This window comes from Geotrypetes seraphini, chromosome 7, assembly GCF_902459505.1.
Source record: "Geotrypetes seraphini chromosome 7, aGeoSer1.1, whole genome shotgun sequence".
Classification (NCBI taxonomy): Eukaryota; Metazoa; Chordata; class Amphibia; order Gymnophiona; family Dermophiidae; genus Geotrypetes; species Geotrypetes seraphini.
The window spans coordinates 117,559,151-117,579,940 of record NC_047090.1 but is presented as its reverse complement, the minus strand read 5'-3'; the positions used below and the strand labels follow the sequence as shown (position 1 = coordinate 117,579,940).

Sequence of the window (20,790 nt, the reverse complement as noted above, 5' to 3'; positions counted from 1 at the left end):
TTTTTCTCTCTCCTCCCCACTTCCAGCATCTGCTCCTCTCTCTCAACCCCAACTTCCATTCAGCAACTGTCCCCCCTCTCTCACCCAACCCCCACTTCCATTCAGCATCTGTCCCCCTCTTTCTCCACACAATAAACCTAAAATGCCACTCAACCTCTTCCCCTTATCGGACCATCTCTCTCCCTTCCCCTCACCGTTGTGGACGCTTTCCAAAACCAAAGTTCTCTCTGATGGGGGAGCTGTTCTCACTAGTTGCACATGGCTGCCTCAAGAACGGAGCCATGCATCAGATTTCTTCTGGAACCCTAGAAGTCTCCCTTAAGTGACAATCGGGAATCCCTTGCTCTTCCCCCTTGCCCCCTGAGGACAGTCGAGGACTACCTTTATAGCATCTCCAAATGAGCAGAAGCCTTGACTTGGGGATTGAACTGAGGACCACCACCTAAATGACAATGAGCCATCCCATATTTTTCTATATTTAATAACTGTAATGGCCAGGACTAGATTGAAAGGAAGTGGAACTCTGGAGTTGGGGCAGGCAGGCAACAAGAGAAGAGGTTCTAGATTAGGGAGCAACCTGACTGTTTTCTGCTCTGCTCCAAATTCACCTTCCCCCCCCCTCTGAAGGCTGCCTGAAAGAGGGGCTGGTATAGAACACCCTTCTGCCCCAGAAAATGAAAACAATAGTACAACTGCTTCAGGCCATTCCCCTAGAAATTAAGTCCTGGTAATAAACGATTTATATTTAATGTTTACAAATTCCTCTATCTATGAGGTGTGTATTACCAGTTTCACTGGTAAATTTTTCTAAACATGAGGAAAACACACAACTACTGGAAATGCACAGTGCCAATCTACTAGCTTTCTCTTCCATCTTCTCTCACAGGAAAAGAAATATTTCAGCTTTGGGAAGATCCTTTTCAGCAACTCCACAGTTTTCATTAAGTGTAAGTGTCATAAGTAGCAAATGACATACAACAGCATACTAATAAAGTCATGTTGTAATGAGCATTTAATTTCTATGAAGGACGCTAGTACAGCATATAATTTTGTTAATAAGTGAAATGCGGTCTTAATTTCTGTGGTGATTTCCTTTTAGTATCCTTCCTCTTGTATAAGGTGGTAAGAGGCACAAAGGAACTTTCCATAGGGTAATTTGATTTTATATGAGAGATTTAATCCCTCAAGTTAGTCACTTTCAGATAATCATATTTGAATAAGTAGTAACTGATGTAATAAGAGAGTGAAACTGAAATACATGGGGACCCTCAGCACTTTATGATCTGTGGAATATTGTTGTTGATGATTAGTGTTGGATTCCTTTCCTTTTAATATTCATCACTCAAGATCTCTCCTATCCAAATGCTCAGGAATACAACTACTGTTGAGCCAAAAGTCAATCAGATTGTTAAATTTTCAGCGACAAAATAAAGACTTTTCATATCATGAAAACAGCTAATGCGAATAACTAATGGACAGACTGGATGGACCATTCAGGTCTTTATCTGCCATCATATACTATGTTACTATGTTAATCAGATCCATTTACATCATGATACAAAAAAAAAATGCTGAAACCTATCTATGATATAGTACTATTGTAAGATTAACAACTTCCTTATCGTCAACAGTAGACCAGTCTAGAAATCTGTGGATTGTCTCTGTTGATCAGCAGGTGTAGATATAGGGCAGAGCACAAACAGAAACCCTTTTCATCTGACAGGCCTCCACAGGATCACCCCTTCCCTCATTTACCAAACATAGCGGGTTAGATAACATGGAGGAATGGGATGTAGAGTCTTTTTGGTCTCTGCAGTGACTTCAACTAGAGGCTCTGATTTCCCCCTCCCCCCCAACCACACATACCCCTTTACTGTTTTGGAATTTGTGTTTGAAAGACTTCTTTGAGGAAGGGCAGCTTTTCCCAGATGAAGAAGACTGCCATTCCAGTAGGAGGTGCTATTGCATCCAAGGATCTACAAGATCGCAAGATACAAACATTTGAAATGGTGACTGTCACTACAAGCTTTGTTATGTAGTGCCTATATAGTTAGAGCTGGCCTTTGCTGGGGTGAGCAATTGAGTGCGTTGAATCCATAGGACACTGCCAGCCTGCCAGGAGATCTTGCTTGCCTGGAAACATGCCTTACATATCTGGTAAATATGTTTATGGATTGGATTTATTAATTTGATATACGTGATTGTCCTCTCCACTCCTCCTCATAATCGCGTACAGATGCAGGAAAGCGCTTGCATGAGGTTACAGCAGTGAGGCGAGCAATGTTCCAGAACGTAAGATAACCATTGGAGGCAGTGCAGCTTGTGCATGTGTCCGGTGCTGGAGGAGGTGAGAGTTGAAGGCGGTTGCAGACAAGACCACCGGATACTTAAGGCACAAGATTTCCATAAAGAATCATTCTTTATAATACTGAGGGCCTCAAAATAGTTGGTCCAAAATCTTGTCTCATGCAATTAATACTTTGATAGTTTTTCACTTTCTGCATGTTGCACTGCTTTCAGCGGCCCTCCAAGTACCTACAAATCCAAAATTTGGCCCTGGAAAGGGTTTGAGTTTGAGACCACTGATTTAAGAGGACATTATTGAGAATGAAGCCTCAAAGACCTCCAGAAGTTAAACCAAGAGCTTCTTCCTGACATTTAGAGAATGACACGGGCGCTAAATTTGTCCCCATGAATAACCGCAGGAAGCCATCCTGTGTCATTCTAATCTAGTATTTGAGTCGCACTATGCTTAAACAGACTCAAAGTGACTTAAAATATAAAGAATTACAGAATGTATATGCTACATTTTAGCAGTTTTAAGAAGGGCAGAATTATGAATAGAGTAATAGGGAAGAGAAAAGGAGGTTCTATGGCTGTACTGGTATAGCATTTGAGTAGTGTGTGGGATTTAATGATATTAGGTATTTCAAGTTAGTTGTCAACAGTGTGTGCGTTTTCAAAGAAGAGATGCCCATTCATACTCTTGATTCTTCCCTCTCCTTAAAGATTGACTTGGGAATGGTTAACTTTGGGGACGGGGACAAATTCTGTCCCTGTGTCATCTCTGCTAGTCACCAACTCTTTAAGAATGCTAAAAGGTATCAACTAGAGTGATCTGGTATAGAGACTGACCTGGAACCAGGATTCTTGATTTTGACTGAAACTGAACCAGCAACCAAAATGTGTGGTTTAATTTCGACCTAAACGACCCCCCCCCCCCCTTCCTAATGATCACTCTCAGCAGCCCCCACCTTCTTACAATCACTCTCATTGCTGGTATAGCCTGTCTCCCCACCCCCTGCAATCACTTTCTGCACTCCTCCTTATCTCCCACCATATACCCAAAGGCCTTCCCAGGGCCTGCCTTTAAACCTCTTGGTAGTTTAGTGGGTTTTCAGGGCAAAAGGAATCCCCAGTCACTCTTGCCCCTTCTGGTACCACAGCAAAAATGGCTGCTGTTTTGAGAAGGGAGCATGATCACGTGGGTGGAGAGTGATCACGTGGGTGAGAAATAAGGGGGGTTGGTTTCAGCTAAAAATGCACTTGCAATCTGGTTCAGGTTTCAAGTGGTTTTCAAAATGAAATTTAGCCCCTCTTTAATCTGGTGCATTTCAGTGGGCATGTTGCTGCCTATGTAGACTTCTTTTTTGAGGTGTCAAAGGAGGGGCTCAAGAAAGCTGTCAGTTGGCTTCTTCTCTTCCCCCCTCCCCCACCCCATACCTCTTTGGCTCTTCCAACCTGCTGCTCATACCAGCCTTAGTAGCTCTGAAGTCACTTTCTGGCCATGGGACTAGAAAGTGACATCAGAGGGAGAGCTGAGGCCAGTGCTGGCAGCAGATGGATATGCTGCTCATGCCAGCAGAGGTAGTGGGGATGGCGGGGAGCCTCCTACCCTGACTACACCACTGAACTGTGGTTATGGATTTTTCCCTAATATAGCTTTATTTTGGTGGCTGTTGGTTCTACCAGAAGAGCATATGAAATTCAAGCACTCGTTTTCAGGGATCCTTTTCTGTATGTTATAGAAGCAGGAGTTTCTATCTGCATGGTCCCTTCTTGCTTAAGGTAGTTTCCTCATACATGAATGAACTTCTGGATGTGCACTCTGTCCTCATATTTGGAAATTACCAAGAATTCCATTCTTCTGATGGGCTGTTTTTGTCCTTTTTGGAGGCTCCAGGAAAGAAGTGTTGACTTCTAAGGCGATTATTGTACAGTGGATCAAAGAAACATTTGCTTTAGCATATATTCTAATGGGAAACAAGCCCCTTCTGTTTTGAAGGCCCATTCCATGAGAATTGTAGCTACTTCTTGGGCAGAGTTGAGTAGTTTCTGCAATGGACATCTGCTGTGCAGCAACATGGTCTACTTTGCATACTTTACAGAGCATTAACAATTAGATGTGGCAGCAAGAGCAGAAGCCTCCTTTGGAGTGTCTGCTCTTCCAACTCGATCACTGATTTATGTCCCCACAAGATTTTGGACTGGATATGTGGATGCTAGGGAAGGAGAAATATGGATCTTGCCTGCTAATTTTCTTTCCTTTTTAGTTGCACGAGACCAGTCCACTTCCTGCTCTTGATTACTTCTTAAGGTGTTAGTATCAGTCTTCTGTTTGGAGTCATTTAATCCTGATCATGACTTATCAAGGAGGAACTAGAAACCCGATTTACATGTCTCTATTTTTGAGGCATTGAGAAGGAAGGAAGTGTGTTCATATTTTGGGAAATTAGACTGCTTTGCTAACAAAATATTGAACTGCTGCACCCGCAGAGGGCTCTTTTATGGGGCAGAGCTTGCAGTTGTATTCTCCATATGCTGATCAATGGATGCAACCCACAGGTTTATGGACTGGTTTGATGTGACTAAAGGAAAGAAAATTAATTGGTAAGACCTAATTTCTGCTTATGGTAGGTATATAAAAAATTTTGATTATCAGTTTTATTTCTACAGAAGTTTTAGAGGGATGTGATTATCTTTTCCTACTTGTAAAGGTGCCTTTCTGTACCCTACATACTGTTCTTTCCCATTCAATTAATCCCCATAAGGCCATATACGAGGGAATGTACAAAGAAAACTTCTTCATGTACATAAACTCATTTATAAGAATTTGTGTATGCTAAGGCTGTACATTCCTCCAGCCAAAGAAGAAATGGGCTTGATAATAGCTCCCAATTGATACAAAATGCTCTTTGAACTGTACTCAGAGGTTATAATAACCAGACCAAACATCGGTTAAAACATGAACAAAGTCTGTGCAACTTCTCTCAATCATTGCATGTGTCAAAAAGTGTCCAAATCAAATGCTTCAAAATAAGTACAGTATATAAACTTCATGTACTTTCTTATTCTACATCGTTTCTGGATTCTGATGTATTTTGCCACTGGCTGCTTCAAAGAACCCATACGTTTACTGCATTAAGTTTCTGGTCTGTGAAAAAAAGAAAAACCTGTGAAACAATATCCAGATCAAAAGTACAATCTTCCCTTCAAAAATCAATTTTCTTGGAGGCTTCAGGTGGTATCTCACACTTAAACTATTGAGTATCTTTTTCAACAAACTGCCATCAGACGCCCCGCTTCTATTTGAATAGCTGACGAAACCGGAAATTACATTACTAGATCCCCACCAAGAAAAGGAAATTTAAAAAAATGTAATAGTTCAAGACAGCACACCATTCAACCTCATGCTTAAGACCCAAAGGGATCGCTGTCTGCCACTGATAGATCCATTACTGTTCCCTATTCCACAGCAAATTTCCTCCCTGATGCAAAACTGGAGCCTCCAACACAACAAATTGCCAATCTGCTGTACTATGCTGTTTCTCTTGCCAATGCTGAGTTAATGGAGCTGTAATGTCTGCTTGCTGAGTGTTGCTGAGATGTCCAACTATTCAGGTCCTAATGGCCCTGGTGCTAAGCCAACATAACTCACAGGGACACCTTATAAGGTACACTACCCCAATCATAGTTCAGCCTGTCTGGGCTGTCAAAAAATGCTCACGTTGCAATCTTCGATGTATAATGGATTGGATTTCCATAGCATGACAACATATTGAACAATGCCCACACCTGCTGTGACCCTTCACTGTGTGGTCTCTCTCATGCTGACTCAAAACAAACAAGATCTGGTAATTTCTACAAATTTTTGCTGCGGAAAAATGCAAAACGAGACAGTGTCTGAAAAACCTCATCATGATGCAAGACATGCCAATATTTTTTTAATTTGATATGTGGCGTTCAACAAACTTCTATTAAAATAGAAGGTGTTTTTCAGCTCTCCGTAAAACCTTCTATTAGAATCACTTAATTGGCCCTCAGAAATGCCACCAGTTGTTCAACTAGCTTTCATAACAACTGGCTTTACACATTCAATCTTCACTGGGTCATACTATAATAGATTTTCACTCAAAAATGAGATTAGTAATGTTATCACCAATTCTCAGGTGTATCATTTATGCATATTTTAGTACTTAGCTTGGGTGGTAAACAGCAAGGCCCTACCCAGGCGGAAACAGGAAGCTGCATCAGAGGGAAGCTTTGGGCAAGCATCACCGCTTGCACAGTTACAGTTCCTGTTGCCTTTCTTACCTGTGTTGCTTGCTTGTCATACTTTCCGTCGATGGAGGGGTCCCGGGGGGGGGGCCCACATTGCCGATCAATGCTGGAGGGGCCCATCGCCATTTGGAAAAAACAATGTTGATGCCCTCCATCGGGTCCCCCTAACCATTTCGGGCCCTAGGCAAGTGCCTACTTGGCCTATTGGTTAATCCTGCCCTGGCAACGTGGGGTTTGAACCCACAACCTCAGGGTGCTGAGGCTGTAGCTCTAACCACTACGTGACACTAAAAAAAATAATACAGGGGCAGTGTATCTGTCCCACAAAAGCAGAGTAGAAAAAAAGCATTTGCATGGTTTGCTGGTAGTTCTCCACTCTTCCCCTCTTCCGATTCCATCGATGGATGCTTATGACGTGTGCCCATGATGCGCTACAATAAGGCATGCCTGTGATTGATGCTCATGTGTGTGCCTACAACGTAGCATTTATGGACATATGTTCACATTTATTCCTCTTTCTGTGGACTATTCTGCGTATGATTTGATGGAATTTCTGTGTACTTCCATGGATCTCATTTGCATGCAATTTTTACAGTATCGCTTGTCTTTTTGAAATTGGAAAATTTACCAGCACTACAACCAGGGCTTTGGAGTTGATGCACACAACTTTCTGACTCGACTTCTGTATTTATGGTATCTCCACTTCAGCTCCTTTATTTATACAGTATATCTATATAGGAGTTTATGGGGGTGGGGATCTACTCTGTCCCTGTGTCATTCTCTAGGTGCCACTTTCACTAATATAAATATCATAAAATATATTATGTTTTGTAATAATCAATGAACTTGATATGAAAATATATTCTAAAAGTAAAACATATTCTGAAACAAATGGGTTAATTAAATTATATGTGAAATAAGAAATTTAGGTGACTGGACGAAAGCAGCGCTGGACAATCGCGCGCAGACAAAGACGCTAAGACAAATGCGTGCAGGACAGTGCGCCAGATTAAAAGGTAACTTTAAAGCACCAAGTAACATTTAGTATTGCCAAGAGGTTTTCACTTAGGCCCTCTTTTACTAAGGTACAGTAACTGATTAGTGCGCACTAATCGAATTAGCGAACGCGTGCATGTTAGTCTATGGACATGTTAGCGTTTAGCATGTGCTAATTGGTTAGTGCACTGTAGTAAAAGAGGCGGTTAGTTTGGATTATGTCATTCCTGTCAGCTATTGGAGATCTATTATACATTTTCTACAATAATGTTTAAGCACTTTTGTTGCATAGCTAGTCGGGCTGAAAGAAGGCTAGAGATCAACCAGCCCAGCTTTCTTCTAAAGCCATATTTGTTTTGTAGTTGAAGATGAGAAGAACTGTGATACCTCCCTGAGTTACAATCTCACCTGGTCTCTTCGATATTTGGAGTGCTACAATGACGTTTCTAATGCTGGGGTAAGCATCTTTCATGGTGCTGCTTTCTGCTACATCTCTGTACGTTCTCACAAGCATAAGGAAAAAAATCTCCACCCTTGCATTCCTGTCTGCTTTCTGAAATTCCCAGATTGGTACTGAGGTCTGGAATGCAGTGCTCTGCGTTGGTAGCTGTGAACAAGTATCATTAGTTGCATAGCTAAGGGGTTCATTTACTAAAAACAAAGTGAAGAAATGATATTCCTGAGATGGACTTTATTAATATTAAAATAATATTAAAACTTGGCAAGCCACATAAAAACCTCTAGGACGCAGTCCGCTGAAAAGCTTTGGACCCTGGACCCAACAGTTTATTTCCGACTGGCATTTTTTATCCACTTATCTTTACTATAGGACTTCATAGGGACTCCTGAAGAAGACAGTCTGTCGAAACACGGACCGTGTTGGGTCCAGGGTCCAAAGCTTTTCAGCGAACTGCGTCCTAGAGGTTTTTATGTGGTTTGCTAAGTTTTAATAATATTTTAATATTAATAAAGTCCATCTCGGGAATATCATTTCTCCACTTTGTTTTTGTTTCTTCTTGGATTTGTCGGTGGAGATCATTGGGTCAATTATCTTGTCTTCATTCATTTACTAAAAGCATGTGTTTAACTATTAATAAATTACCCCCTCCCCCAAGCATATCATTTTCTATAACTACAGTCTTGTTCTTGGGATTACCCTGCACTTGTTAATACTGTGGATTCGAGATCCAAAAAGGCCCAGGAGGGATCTGTTTTGTGGCCTAGAGATTTTAAGTGATATTGCTGAAGGGTTGTCTGGTAAGATTTGCCTCTTTGCGGATGATACCAAAATCTGCAGTAGAGTAGACAATGCCAGATGATATGAATAATATGAAAGACCTGGTGAAGCTTGAAGAATGGTCTGAAATTTGGCAGCTAAAATTTAATGCTAAGAAATGCAAAGTCATGCATTTGGGCTGCAAAAACCCGAGGGAACAGGTACGCAGATCCTAACTGCTGCTTTCAACCACAATTTCCAAAGCACTGTTGTCAGGAGAAAAATCACGTGACAGGTCAGCTGAACGCAAACCAGCCAATCCGGGCAGACCATGTTGGCTCATTCTCAAAACAGAATGATTGAAATCACATGAGTTAAAAACGGCTGATACACAAAAGAGAGCATACTAGAGAAATGCTGCAGACAAGATAAAACTAAAATGGTCTGCCTGGATTGGCTGGTTCGCGTTCAGCTGACCAGTCATGTGATTTTTCTCCCGACAACAGTGCTTTGGAAGTTGTGGTTGCAAGCAGCAGTTAGGATCTGCGTACTGTAAGTAGTTGAATGAACTTATGCTCTTTTCAACTTTCAGCAGGTGAGCATTTTCATTTCCCTTTTGGGTTTGTGTTTTGTGTTATAGGATAGCCTGGATTTGGCACCAAGGCCACGAAACGATCATCAGCCTGGCCTGTTTGTGTTCAGTGGTTTTTAAATACATAATACATAACAAATGGTTACATAGCTTAAAACACATTAACCAAGTCAATTGGTGTGCAAAAGTCCTGCATCACTTGACTTGGTTAATGCATTTTAAGCTATGTAACCATTTGTTATGTATTATCTTATTTAATTTATCCATTCCACTATCATATGTTCAGTTAATGTACATGTATATTTGATAAAGGTGTGCCTTTAAATAAATTTTCAGTCCAGAGAAATGATGTTGAACATTGGCTATGATATTAAATTGTAGTAATAGATTCTGGTTATTACTATTAGTTTTACTTTTATTTCTATAATTAGCTCTGAAGAGGACTGTTTTGTCCTGTCTACTGCTTTCAATATTTGATTGGCCAGCCTTTGCTCTTGCAGACAAGCCGACCTTTCGGGCATAGAGTGGACCAGCTTCACCAGATGCTCGTGGGCGATAATCCTATTCCAAGCTTCAATCAAGGACACAATCAGCTCTTCCTTTGTTTTTGACTTTTTTTGATATTTCCAGTGAGAGCTTGTGCCACAGGTTCTGAATTGGATTGAGATCTGGTGACTGAGCAGGCCAATCGATTGTCTTCACTCCCTTCTTTCTCATCCATTTGAGTACAGTTTTTGCTCGATGACATGGTGCATTATCTTGAAAGAAGTAATCACCAGGAAACAAGTTCTCGGATGAAGGCAATATGCATTTCTGTAGGATTTCAACGTACTTTACTGCATTCACCATGCCCTCTACAACTTGAAGCCAACTAACACCACTTACTGCCATACATCCCCCCATACCATGACCTTTGTAGGATGCTTAACCGACAGGTTAAGGCATTCAGGCTTGAATTCTTCTCCTGGATATCTGCATACATACATTCTGCACTGATCACCCAAGATGCAGAAAGTTCTCTCATCATTAAATAACATGTTCTACATTTTCTTTGTCCACTTGCCGTATTTCACAGCCCATTCCATTCTTAGCTTTCTTTGCTGCACAGTTGGTGGTTTTTTCTTAGCTTTACATCTTCTCAAAACTAAATTCCAGGCACCTGCACCTCACTGTGCTTGTTCTTACCATGGCTGAGCACTTGTTCTGCCACTTTCAGCAACAGAGGTGACGTCCGCTTCCTATTGCCAAGAGATGTGTGTCTCAACACTCAATCTTGTCTGTCTTGGTCAACCTGAATGCTGTCTATCCTGTGTTCCTCCTGTCTCCTTCTTCTGAAGCACCCTGATAACTGTACTTTCATTGCATCACACCCTCTGTGCAATCTGCCTGCTGGAATACTCTACCAAGAAACCACTGTTTGAACCCGTTTTTCCTCCGACAAGAACTGAAATTTGGACTTCATTGCTATTGATGTCGCTGGTCAATCAGTTTGAATGATACCAGTTGCAGGAATCCCAGAAATTTATACTTCCCGACATATAGTGAAGCTTAATGCTGATTGGCTGCAAAAATATCACTTCTGATTTGCTGCAAATGCTACACTGCTGATTGGTGAATTTCGATTCAGTTTTCACACAAACTCTTATGCCTGTTATCAAAATCATTCTGATCAATCTGATGTAACTGAATAGTCAGTTATCAAGGAATTACCAGAAATTTCATGAAATTACATGGACTTATACTTTTCAGACAAAATTATGTTCAGTTAATAGCTTAAATTATGCTGAGTCTCAAATGACTAAATACTCAAATTTCACCATGTAATGCAGGACTTTTGCACACCACTGTACTTCTGAAACATGTAACCCAGCTAGTGCTTTGGTCAGTACTAAAAAATCTTTAGGTGCAGTTTTCTCACTATTCCTTCTTCAGAAACAGTATTGTTTGGCACACTGCCATCTTAAAGCTGGTGGTTTTTCCTCTTTCACAGGATGAGCAAGCGGGGCACTACTTCACATCCAGTGTAGAGAAGCATCCAGCAGGACCTGAATCTTATACCTTGGCCTCACTTTTCTTTCCTAGTTGCACTGAGCTGCTGAAACCACAGGTGCGGGTGTATTTTTGGGTTTTTGGGTTTGTTTTTTTAATAACAAAGATTGAACTAATGAGTGTTAACGTGGGGTAGGGGGTTGGTAGCGGGTCTGAGAAACATAAATTAGTATTTGTACAATTTAGGGGCCTTTATCTGCCATCATGTTTCTATAAGGAGTCCCATGTTTTGTATTTACAGAACAGTTTGAAGCCATTTTTATTGTCTCCAGCATGTAATTGTAATTTTCATGGGCTTTGAAAAGGTATGTTCTGTGCAATATGTCTTAGCAGGACAGTACAGGTTTCTTGACCTATATCCAATCAAATGGACTTCTGACCCTGGAATAATCTAAGTTTCCAAGTTTATTAAAATTGTTATCCCGCCTTTTCAAATTTCAAAGTGGCTTTACATAAATAATAAGCATAAAGAGGGAAATACAAAACACATATAACAACAAAGAAACATCAAATGACAAAAATTCTAATGTTTATATCTTTTGCTTTGCTTTTCAGGCAGTGAATGCTGTGACCAAAACTTTGCGGGATGGGCCATACAACTTCATATTGCAAATTGAGACTTCATCTAGTGCTCCCAAAGAGTCTATGGGCAAAGTCAAGAGCTCTGATAGCACCACTATGCCGGAAAATGTTGGCATTACTAGTAAGCCTTATTTCTCACTTCATATAGCTCTACAAAGTTGCACTTATGTCCCTGGGGCTTAAATAGATTGGATTTCTGTGCAGCTTCTGGGAAGGAAGGAGATGGGGTGGGGGAGAACCAGAGTCTTCTGGATAACTCCTTAACACTTAAAAGTGGTCCAGCAAATTTTTTTTATTTTTTTTTTTACTTTATTTAAGTCAACTCGAAACAAGGTACAAAAAACAACAAGTGCAAGTACACAGCAACCAATACATGAATAACAGAGGTCGGAACACCAGTGAAAACAAAAGCATTACTAGCATGAGGACTTGTTGCATGTATGACAGGTTTTCACATGTACCCCTCCCCCCCTCCTCCCCCCAGGAGCTGTAGAGTGAGAGGTATTCAGAGTCCTAAACCGCTTCCAGAGAGAAACATAAGCATTAAGTGACTGCCCCCCCCCCCTGTGAACAACGGAGGCACTCCCAGTTCATCATTTCAAGCAAGGTGATAGTCCAGAGTTGCAAAACTGGGGGCCCCTCGTTCATCCATACTTGTAAAATGTTTTTTTAGCCAGAAGGGTGCCCACTGTGAGGAAGTGGAACTCAGCATTATTGTCATTGTAATCCTGCTGTTCCAATTCAGAAGGGAGACCCAACATAAGAATCTGATAGGACCTTTCACAGGAAGTTCCCACCACTGTCCCCAGCACCCGAAAGACCCCCATTCCAGAAGGACGCCAAGGTAGGGCATTCCAGAAAAAGATGTAGGAGAGTTCCCCCTACCAGTTTTTCACTTAATGCAACTGTCGTCATTTTACAGTCCCATCTGCTTACCCCGGCATCTGCTGTTATAAGTAGCATGAAGAAGTTTGTATTGAAGGTCCTGAAGACCTACATTAGGACCTTGGGAAGCTAAGGGCAAGATCACCATTCGAGACTTCCTCTCCCAGGGCACCCCCTCAAAAAGTCACCAAAGTGGAGAAAAAGGTAACGATGCACCTCTCTTGACCCACACCACCAATCTGTTATGAGAAGCTGGAGTTCCCATAAAAAGCTGATCTAGCTCTGTAAATATGGGGCAAGTATCAGGTCCCCAGCCCAGGGACAGGATGTAATGCATGGCCTGCATGTAAGCAAAAAGTGAGTAGAAGGCATGTTCCAAGTCTGCCGACAGGCAGAGAAACAAAGAAGAGTGCCACTTCCCACCTGGGTCAGCTGACCGATAAATCAACACCCAAGCTGCATCCACAGCTCAAACGGTGAACCGGAAAGGCCAGCTGGGAAAGCCAGATTGCCCACAAATTCCACAAAGGGGGATAGAGGGGATAGATTCCGTACAAACGTAAGGAAGTTCTTCTTCACCCAGAGAGTGGTAGAAAACTGGAACGCTCTTCTGGAGTCTTTTGTATGGGAAAACACCCTCCAGGGATTAAAGACAAAGTTAGACAAGTTCCTGCTGAACCGGAACATAAGCAGGTGTGGCTGGACTCATTTGGAGCACTGGTCTTTGACCTAGGGGCTGCCGCGTGAGCGGACTGCTGACCCTAAAGCGACAATTCTTATGTCACGCCTTCTGCAAGGCACGAAGCAGAGGTGTGAGTTGGATCCGGCGGTCTCGCATATGCAAGACAGTAAACACCGAATGCGGGTGAGCCTCCAGATGCCACATGTGAGAGGGGGCAATCTTGTAATACACCATATAAAGTTCATGCAGCCAGTGCATTAAGGCCGCTACATTATATAAACGCAGATCCGGCAACCACACTCCCCTCCCCCCCCCGAGGCCTATCCTTTATCAACTTATGATAACCAATTCATGCCAGACGCCCACGCTAAAGAAATGAGGAGATGATGTCACAGTACACGTCGACATCCTTGCGCCACTCCCGGAGGGGCAACATCTATAAGGGGTAGAGCACCTTGGGCAGTAAGACCATCTTCACTAAGGCAACATGCCCCAGAAAAGAGACCGGCAGGTCCCTCCACCTCTGACATAACAGTTTTATATGAGCCAATTTATCAAGTACATTCTTGCAGTAGAGAACTAAAGGATCTTTGTGTAGGTGAACACCCAAATATTTAAGGGAACCCAGCAGCCATTTGAACAGACAAGAAAGCAGGGCCCCTCCCCTACTAGAGGCAGAAACAAGCATGGCCTCTGATTTCTCGAAGTTAATTCACAGACCCGAAAAGGATCCAAAGTCCTGAATCAAGGAAACAAGAATGGGGACATCACGGACTGCAGAATTGAGAAAAATTAGCATGTCATCTGCAAAAAGATTAATTTTATAGTTCTGACAGCCCACCGTTATCCCCTGCAGGTCATCACATTGATGAATTTTACAAGCCAAGGGTTCCAAAGCCAGTACCAATAACATGGGAGATAGTGGACACCCTTGCTTGGTACCCCTGTACAAGGAAAAGGAAGAGATTAGGTCACCATTTATCAAAATTGTGCCATGGGGTTAAATACAGAGAACGCCCCGCCTGCTAAAAAGGTACCCATGATGCCGACCTGCAGTAGAAGCCAGAAGAGGTGATCCTAGAGTATCTTATCAAATGCTTTCTCAGCTTCTAAACTGGTAATGATGGCATCTCCTGGGATACCCCTTCCCCCAGCTTGCAGCACCTGCAGCGCCCGAAGCACGTTTGTGGAGGCAAGCGTCCAGGGACAAACCCAGTTTGGTCAGGACATATTAGGGAAGGGAGGACATCCCCCCAGTCGAGTAGCAAGTATACTAGCAAAGAGTTTAATGTCCTGATTCAATAGGGAAATGGGACGATAGGACCCCTACCAGCTCGTAATCTTGACCGGGCTTCAGAAGAACCACTATCGTGGCATGAGTTAAACGATCCACGTCCATATCTGGTGTGCACAAGGCCCCACAAAGGTCCCAGAATGGGCCAAACAGGTGTGTCCCCAGGATCTTGTAAAATTCTGGGCCCAGGCTGTCTGGACCGGGCGCCTTTGCAAGTTTAAGTCGCTTAAATGCTTTTTGGATCTCCAGGCCCTGTACTGGCCCATTACGTCTGTTCGAGGGTCAACGAAGGGAGTGAAAGGTTCCGAAAAAACTGACTCCGCGCTTCCACATTACAACTGCCAGCATCATATAAAGATTGGTAGAACTCTAAAAAAGCTGCTTGGATAGTGGACGAATCCGTTAGGGGGGCACCCGAAGAGGATTTCAGCCTCAAAATAAATTGCTTGGAAGATTTAGGTTTAATAAGATGCGCGAGAAGTTTACCCACTCGATTGCCCCATCTGTGCAGGCAGTACTTGTAAAGTTGGATGTCCCGTTGAGCCTGCTGGTCCAAGATCTCGTTGAGCCGCTTCTGCACCTGAACGCAACATTGATGTATGCTAGGTTGTGGCTGCCACAAGTAGGATCGCCGGAGATAGTGCAACTGTTGAAAGAGGGAGAGCAAATCAGCATCCCGAGCTTTCCGAGTACGGACTGGGTATTCTAGTATTCTGCCCCTCATTAAGGCCTTGGCGGCTTCCTAATAGGCAACAGGGTGAATCCCTTCTGTAGGATTGTCAGACAAAAATTGGGTCCAGGCCTCCTGGAGAAAGACATGGAAGTCTTTGTCTAAGTAGAGTGTGGGGTTCATTTTCCATGCCCGTGTAATGTTACTTTCTACCACCCACAAATCTACCCATACCAACCCATGATCTGAGATGACTTCAGCCTCAATATCAATCCTTCTAATGTGGGCCAGTAAGGGCTGTGCCAACAAAATGAAATCCAATCTAGCATGAACTTTGTGTACATGAGAGAAGTCGGTAAAGTTACAGTCCTCCAGGTGGAGTACCCGCCAAATATCAATCAATTCAAGTTCATGCATAAGGAAATTCACTCCCTTCTCTCCCATCCCCTTCGATCTCTGCTTAGGAGGGCTGCAATCTACTGTGGGGTCTGAGGTAATATTGAAATCTCCCCCCAACAATGAGCTGGTACTCCTGCCTCCCAGTTAACCTGGCAATCAATTGGGAAAAAAACTGATGAGAGTACAGGTTGGGGGCATAGCTCGAACACACAGAAAATTTCTTCCCCATGATTTCTCCCTACCACACTCCATATCTCCCTTCCGGATCCTGGAACATTTTATGGATCGTACAGGACAAGTGCTTGTAGAACAGCAGGGCTACTCCCTGCTGCCTGCCAGAAAAGGAGGAAGACACCAACTCCCCCACCCAATCCACTTTCAGTTTGAGATGTTCAACCTGGCGAAAATGTGTCTCTTGCAGCATCAAGATCTCAATATGCAATTTTCTACAATGGGCAAGCACCTTAGTGCATTTGACAGGGGAATGAAGGCTGTTGACATTCAGGGAGGCTATCCCGAGATGGTCAGCCATTCCAAGCCTGCCAAAGGAATTAAAAACAGCCAAAATGAAACCAAGAAGAAATGCAAGGGTCGGCCTCCCAGCTGGAAACCCACCCCCCCTGCAATGGTGCAGCACAGCTAGGCTCTGCAGGAACAATAGTCTTCATAAGCTCCCTTCCCTACTCAGCTCCCAGGTCCCTGCCCCCCCATCCCTCCCTCCCCCAACCCCAATCATCATCCCTCACCTTCAACTCACCCCAGCCCAACACACACAACCCAAGTATCAAACCACCCCCACACACACGCTAACAGTCATAACACTGAAAGAATCCCCATTCGACACACTCATACCCCTGTCATCCCCGACCACCTCGATACATTCTCAACAACAAGAACAGTAGTAAACCCCACAATAACAAATTAAAGAGAAATAACAGTAAGGTCTCAAATAACAAAAGATGTGCGAGGTCTAACCATAGTAATTATAGAGGTGATCAGGCAGGCAGCGCAGAGCTGAGCGAACAGATGTCCGTTCGTGAACCAGCCATCGTGACCCCCGGTCCAGCAATTAACTCTTTGCTTTACTGGAAACCAGTTACTTAACTGGTCCAAGAGCAAGCCTCAGCAAACCAGCCCAGGAGCTGCACAGAAATCTATCCTCCCATCTGCTGGAGATAGAAAAATACTGAGAGCTTGAATTGCATAGTGCCCTACTGAATTAGTATTGAGCAGGCAGAAGTCACACACAGCCAACTCATTCTTAGCAGTCCCTGGAAAGTTCATGTTTGCTTATTGATTTTTGTCTGTTATAACTGAGAAAAGGGTTATGTTGGATTTAAGCTTCTCTTATTGACATTTCTGTCTGTGGGGAAGATCTGTGCAATCTCTTCCTCTTCCTTGTTGAGGCATAAATGAAATCAGTCTCCATGATAGCTACTTTTATTTTTTTGCAAACCAGTTGCTCTCTTATGTTTTGGCAGTGGTGGTGGAAGTGAAAGGTCCATACAATTATCTCTCTCTTGGAGAATATCCACTAATGATCGTAAGTAAACAGTGATTCTTCAGTGATTTTCATATTGCATTTGCATCTGGATCTGGATTTGTGTAAAGAAAACAATTTTAATAGCACTTAGGCTGTGTTTAAACTCCTTTGTCTTTGAAGTGTGGAAATTAATTTTCCAGTGCCATCTTTTTTTTGCTTGGTATGTGTTTGCGTGGCAAGACAGTGTTCTGAGCTGGAATCACGTCTGAACTGCCCTGCCCTGTGGGCCAAATAAGGGCGACAATGGAGGAGGAGCAACTTTTACAACCTTGCCCACATTGCGCCTAGTGAGGTCACATTGCTTTCACAGCTCTCAAGATGGCCCTGGTGGCAGAGATTGTTTATATTTGTGCAAGTATTTTTCCCGTTTCTATTTCATATCTTTTGTTAGTGAAATGAAATTTTACATAGTTGTGTCCTAAATGAGCAACACTATCTTGGGACTTTACATACCGTGTTTAATATGTATCATTCCTTCTGTAGACAATTTGATGTTTGGACATGAAAATTGTTTTCTTTTGGAATTCTGCCTGAAAAGGACTGGAAAAATTTGGAAGCAAGTTATTGGCACCTAAAATAATTCTTTCCAGTATTTTCAATGTTGTAAAACACAAAATAAAATGAAAAAAACCATTTTTCCTTAGCCGATCAAATGTTTTGACTGGCACCTAAATTTTCCAATTATTTCATCCCTGCTGCTGTCACCATACATCTAATAAATAGGCACACATAAATGTACTTTTTTGTGGCGTGTCATTAGTCAAAATATTGAAGCCTTGAGAGCTGCAGTTCATCAGGAAAACTGTTGCCCCTGTAAAGTTTGTACTTGGAATGGGCTGTGACACTGATGCTGGTTTCTGCTCTTCTAGTTCTTCATGGTGATGTGTGTCGTGTATGTGCTGTTTGGCGTTCTCTGGCTAGCCTGGTCTGCATGCTACTGGCGGGATCTGCTCAGAATCCATTTCTGGATTGGTGCTGTCATCTTCTTGGGAATGCTGGAGAAAGCGGTATTCTATGCAGAATTTCAGAACATCCAGTACAAGGGAGAGTCTGGTGAGTGAGCGTAGAAGACTTAAAATGTGTCTTGAATGGTTTTTAGATTAGGGCATGTTTACTAAAGTGTGGGTAGGCATTTTTTTTTGTTTTGTTTTTTTGCATTTAAGACCAAAATTAGTGTAAGTGCAAAGGCTGTGTGCTACTGGGGGCATGTCCTGTATGCTCCCTGTAGTTATCGCACAGAAATGTTGACTTTTTACTACACATTTAAATTTTATACCCCCTTTTATTAAATTGCAATAGCAGTTTTTTAGCGCGGGGAGCCACGCTGAATGCCCTGCGCTGCTCCCAACACTCACAGGAACTCTAGGAACTCAGAGGAACTCGCACTGCTCCCGACACTCACTCTGTCGGGAGCATTGCGAGGCATTAAGCGCGGCTCCCAATGCTAAAACCTGCTAGCACAGTTTAATAAAAGGAGGCCTTAATCAATAAGTGCACCTATGTTAACTCCAGAAGTGACAGCATCTTGCGAGTGCTGTGTTCTAATTGCAATGTACAATCCTTATCCATTCCCCATACTGTTCTCACCCTATTCCTCAGTAGTTAACATGAGATTTTTTTTTAGCATACTGTTCTTAGCATGTGGTAGCCATTCTGTGGTCCCATGCCAGCAACACATGCTAAATCCGATGTATTTAGCACACTTAGGGGTCCTTATACTAAGCTGCAATAAAAAAGTGGCTTTGGCGCTACCTTACCCACATTTTTTTTCATGTGCTGAGGCCATTTTTTTTTTTTTTTTAACTACTATCGAAAATGGGCCAATTTTTCTATTTGTTGAATTGATGGCCATGCATAAATTTTGCCATTAGCATATGAGCACTTACTGACTCCTATTTTGTAGGTGGTAAAGGCTCCCATGGATCACTTGGCTTGCTAGAAATCATTTCATTTTAAATTCAGAAAAGTCCACAGCCATGTGGCTCTCTCGTAGACATTCAGATCTGAGAATAATACCAGAGATAGGTGGTAAACCGTTGTCGCTCCATTTTGAAATCACAACTTTGGGAGTGCATTGTGATTCAGAATTGTTATAAACCTCAAGTCATGTTGTAAAATCATGCTTTTTTTCCCCATTTAAAATTACTGTGGCAATTAAAGCCAGTTTTGACAATGGAGAATCTCACTAAATTGAACCATGCTTTCATTTGTCGTTTAGGCTAATGTAATACTCTGTTTTGGAAATCGAGTAAGGTTAACCTGCATCATTTATAGCTGATTCAAAATATAGTTGCTAGGCTTTTGACTGGTGTGCAAAGAAAAGACCATATTATTCCAGTCTTATTTGTACTGAGTTTTAAGTTGCTTTGTTTGGTTTCAAAGCATGGCATTTTTCGTCTCCTGATTATTTGTGTAAGAAATTTATCCAAATACTCAACTGGGAGATTTTTTGCAATTGCCACAAAGAGATCAATTTAGGATGCCTGGTCCAAGAGAAATCAAACTGACATTAACCAGAAAGAGAGCTTTTTTTTAAATGTTGGGCCAGCTCTATGGAACTCATTGATAATGGCTTCTATGATTGGTCTTGCTGTGCTTTTTGTAAACAATTGAAGTCGATCTTATTTCAGTAATATTATGGATCTGAAAATGTATTGATTTGGGGTATATGAAGAAGTTTTTTTCTAATTATTTTGTGCAATTGTTGGCTGTGATATAGTATTATTGTAAACCGCTTAATACATTTGTCTTAATGGTATATCAAGTGTAATAATCCAATCCAATCCCACACTAATCAGTGTGCAGTATGCAGATGAGCTGATTAGCTCAGACATGCCTCCCTCCCAGAAAAATTTAAAATTTGTTAATGTGGTTTGCACACATGGATCTAAAACGTACTGCAGGACGTGTGAGCGAGTCTTGTGGTAATCTATTTTAACCTGTGGTAAGCACGTGCTAATGCTTCCTGTAGCTTAGTATTAGGACACCTTAGTAAAGGTTGAAGTTTCAAGTTTATTATAATTTTTTGATTAACCACCTATCGCGATTTCTAGGCAATATACAAAAAAAACCCCAAAAGTGTAATCATCAATAAAACATAACATTAATTGTCATGGATATTAAACAGACATAACTCTAAACTTATTTCAAGTTCTGCCTATGCTGGCATAGGAGTATTTTGAGATTCATTTGGGGGAGAGGGGGTAAACACCACAGAGTGGCCAGATATGCCATGTTTAAGTCTAAGAGGAAGAGTGGCCTGGGAATTCCTAATTTGGCTATTTATTAGCGTGTGGCCAAGTTATGGACTGTGGTGGATTA

The 20,790-nt window shown here is 42.2% G+C and overlaps 1 protein-coding gene across 2 annotated transcripts in view; it reads left to right on the top strand.

Annotated features, from left to right (window-relative positions):
* Window positions 1-20,790, top strand: part of TMEM87A (transmembrane protein 87A) — an 82,793-nt gene that overhangs the window by 5,275 nt on the left and 56,728 nt on the right. For both annotated transcript variants that reach the window (XM_033952878.1, XM_033952879.1), the window contains exons 2-7: window positions 887-947; window positions 7,920-8,014; window positions 11,356-11,472; window positions 11,970-12,117; window positions 17,408-17,469; window positions 18,339-18,522. In XM_033952878.1, coding sequence (XP_033808769.1) covers window positions 887-947; window positions 7,920-8,014; window positions 11,356-11,472; window positions 11,970-12,117; window positions 17,408-17,469; window positions 18,339-18,522 — 667 coding nt within the window. The remainder of the gene's footprint in view (window positions 1-886; window positions 948-7,919; window positions 8,015-11,355; window positions 11,473-11,969; window positions 12,118-17,407; window positions 17,470-18,338; window positions 18,523-20,790) is intronic.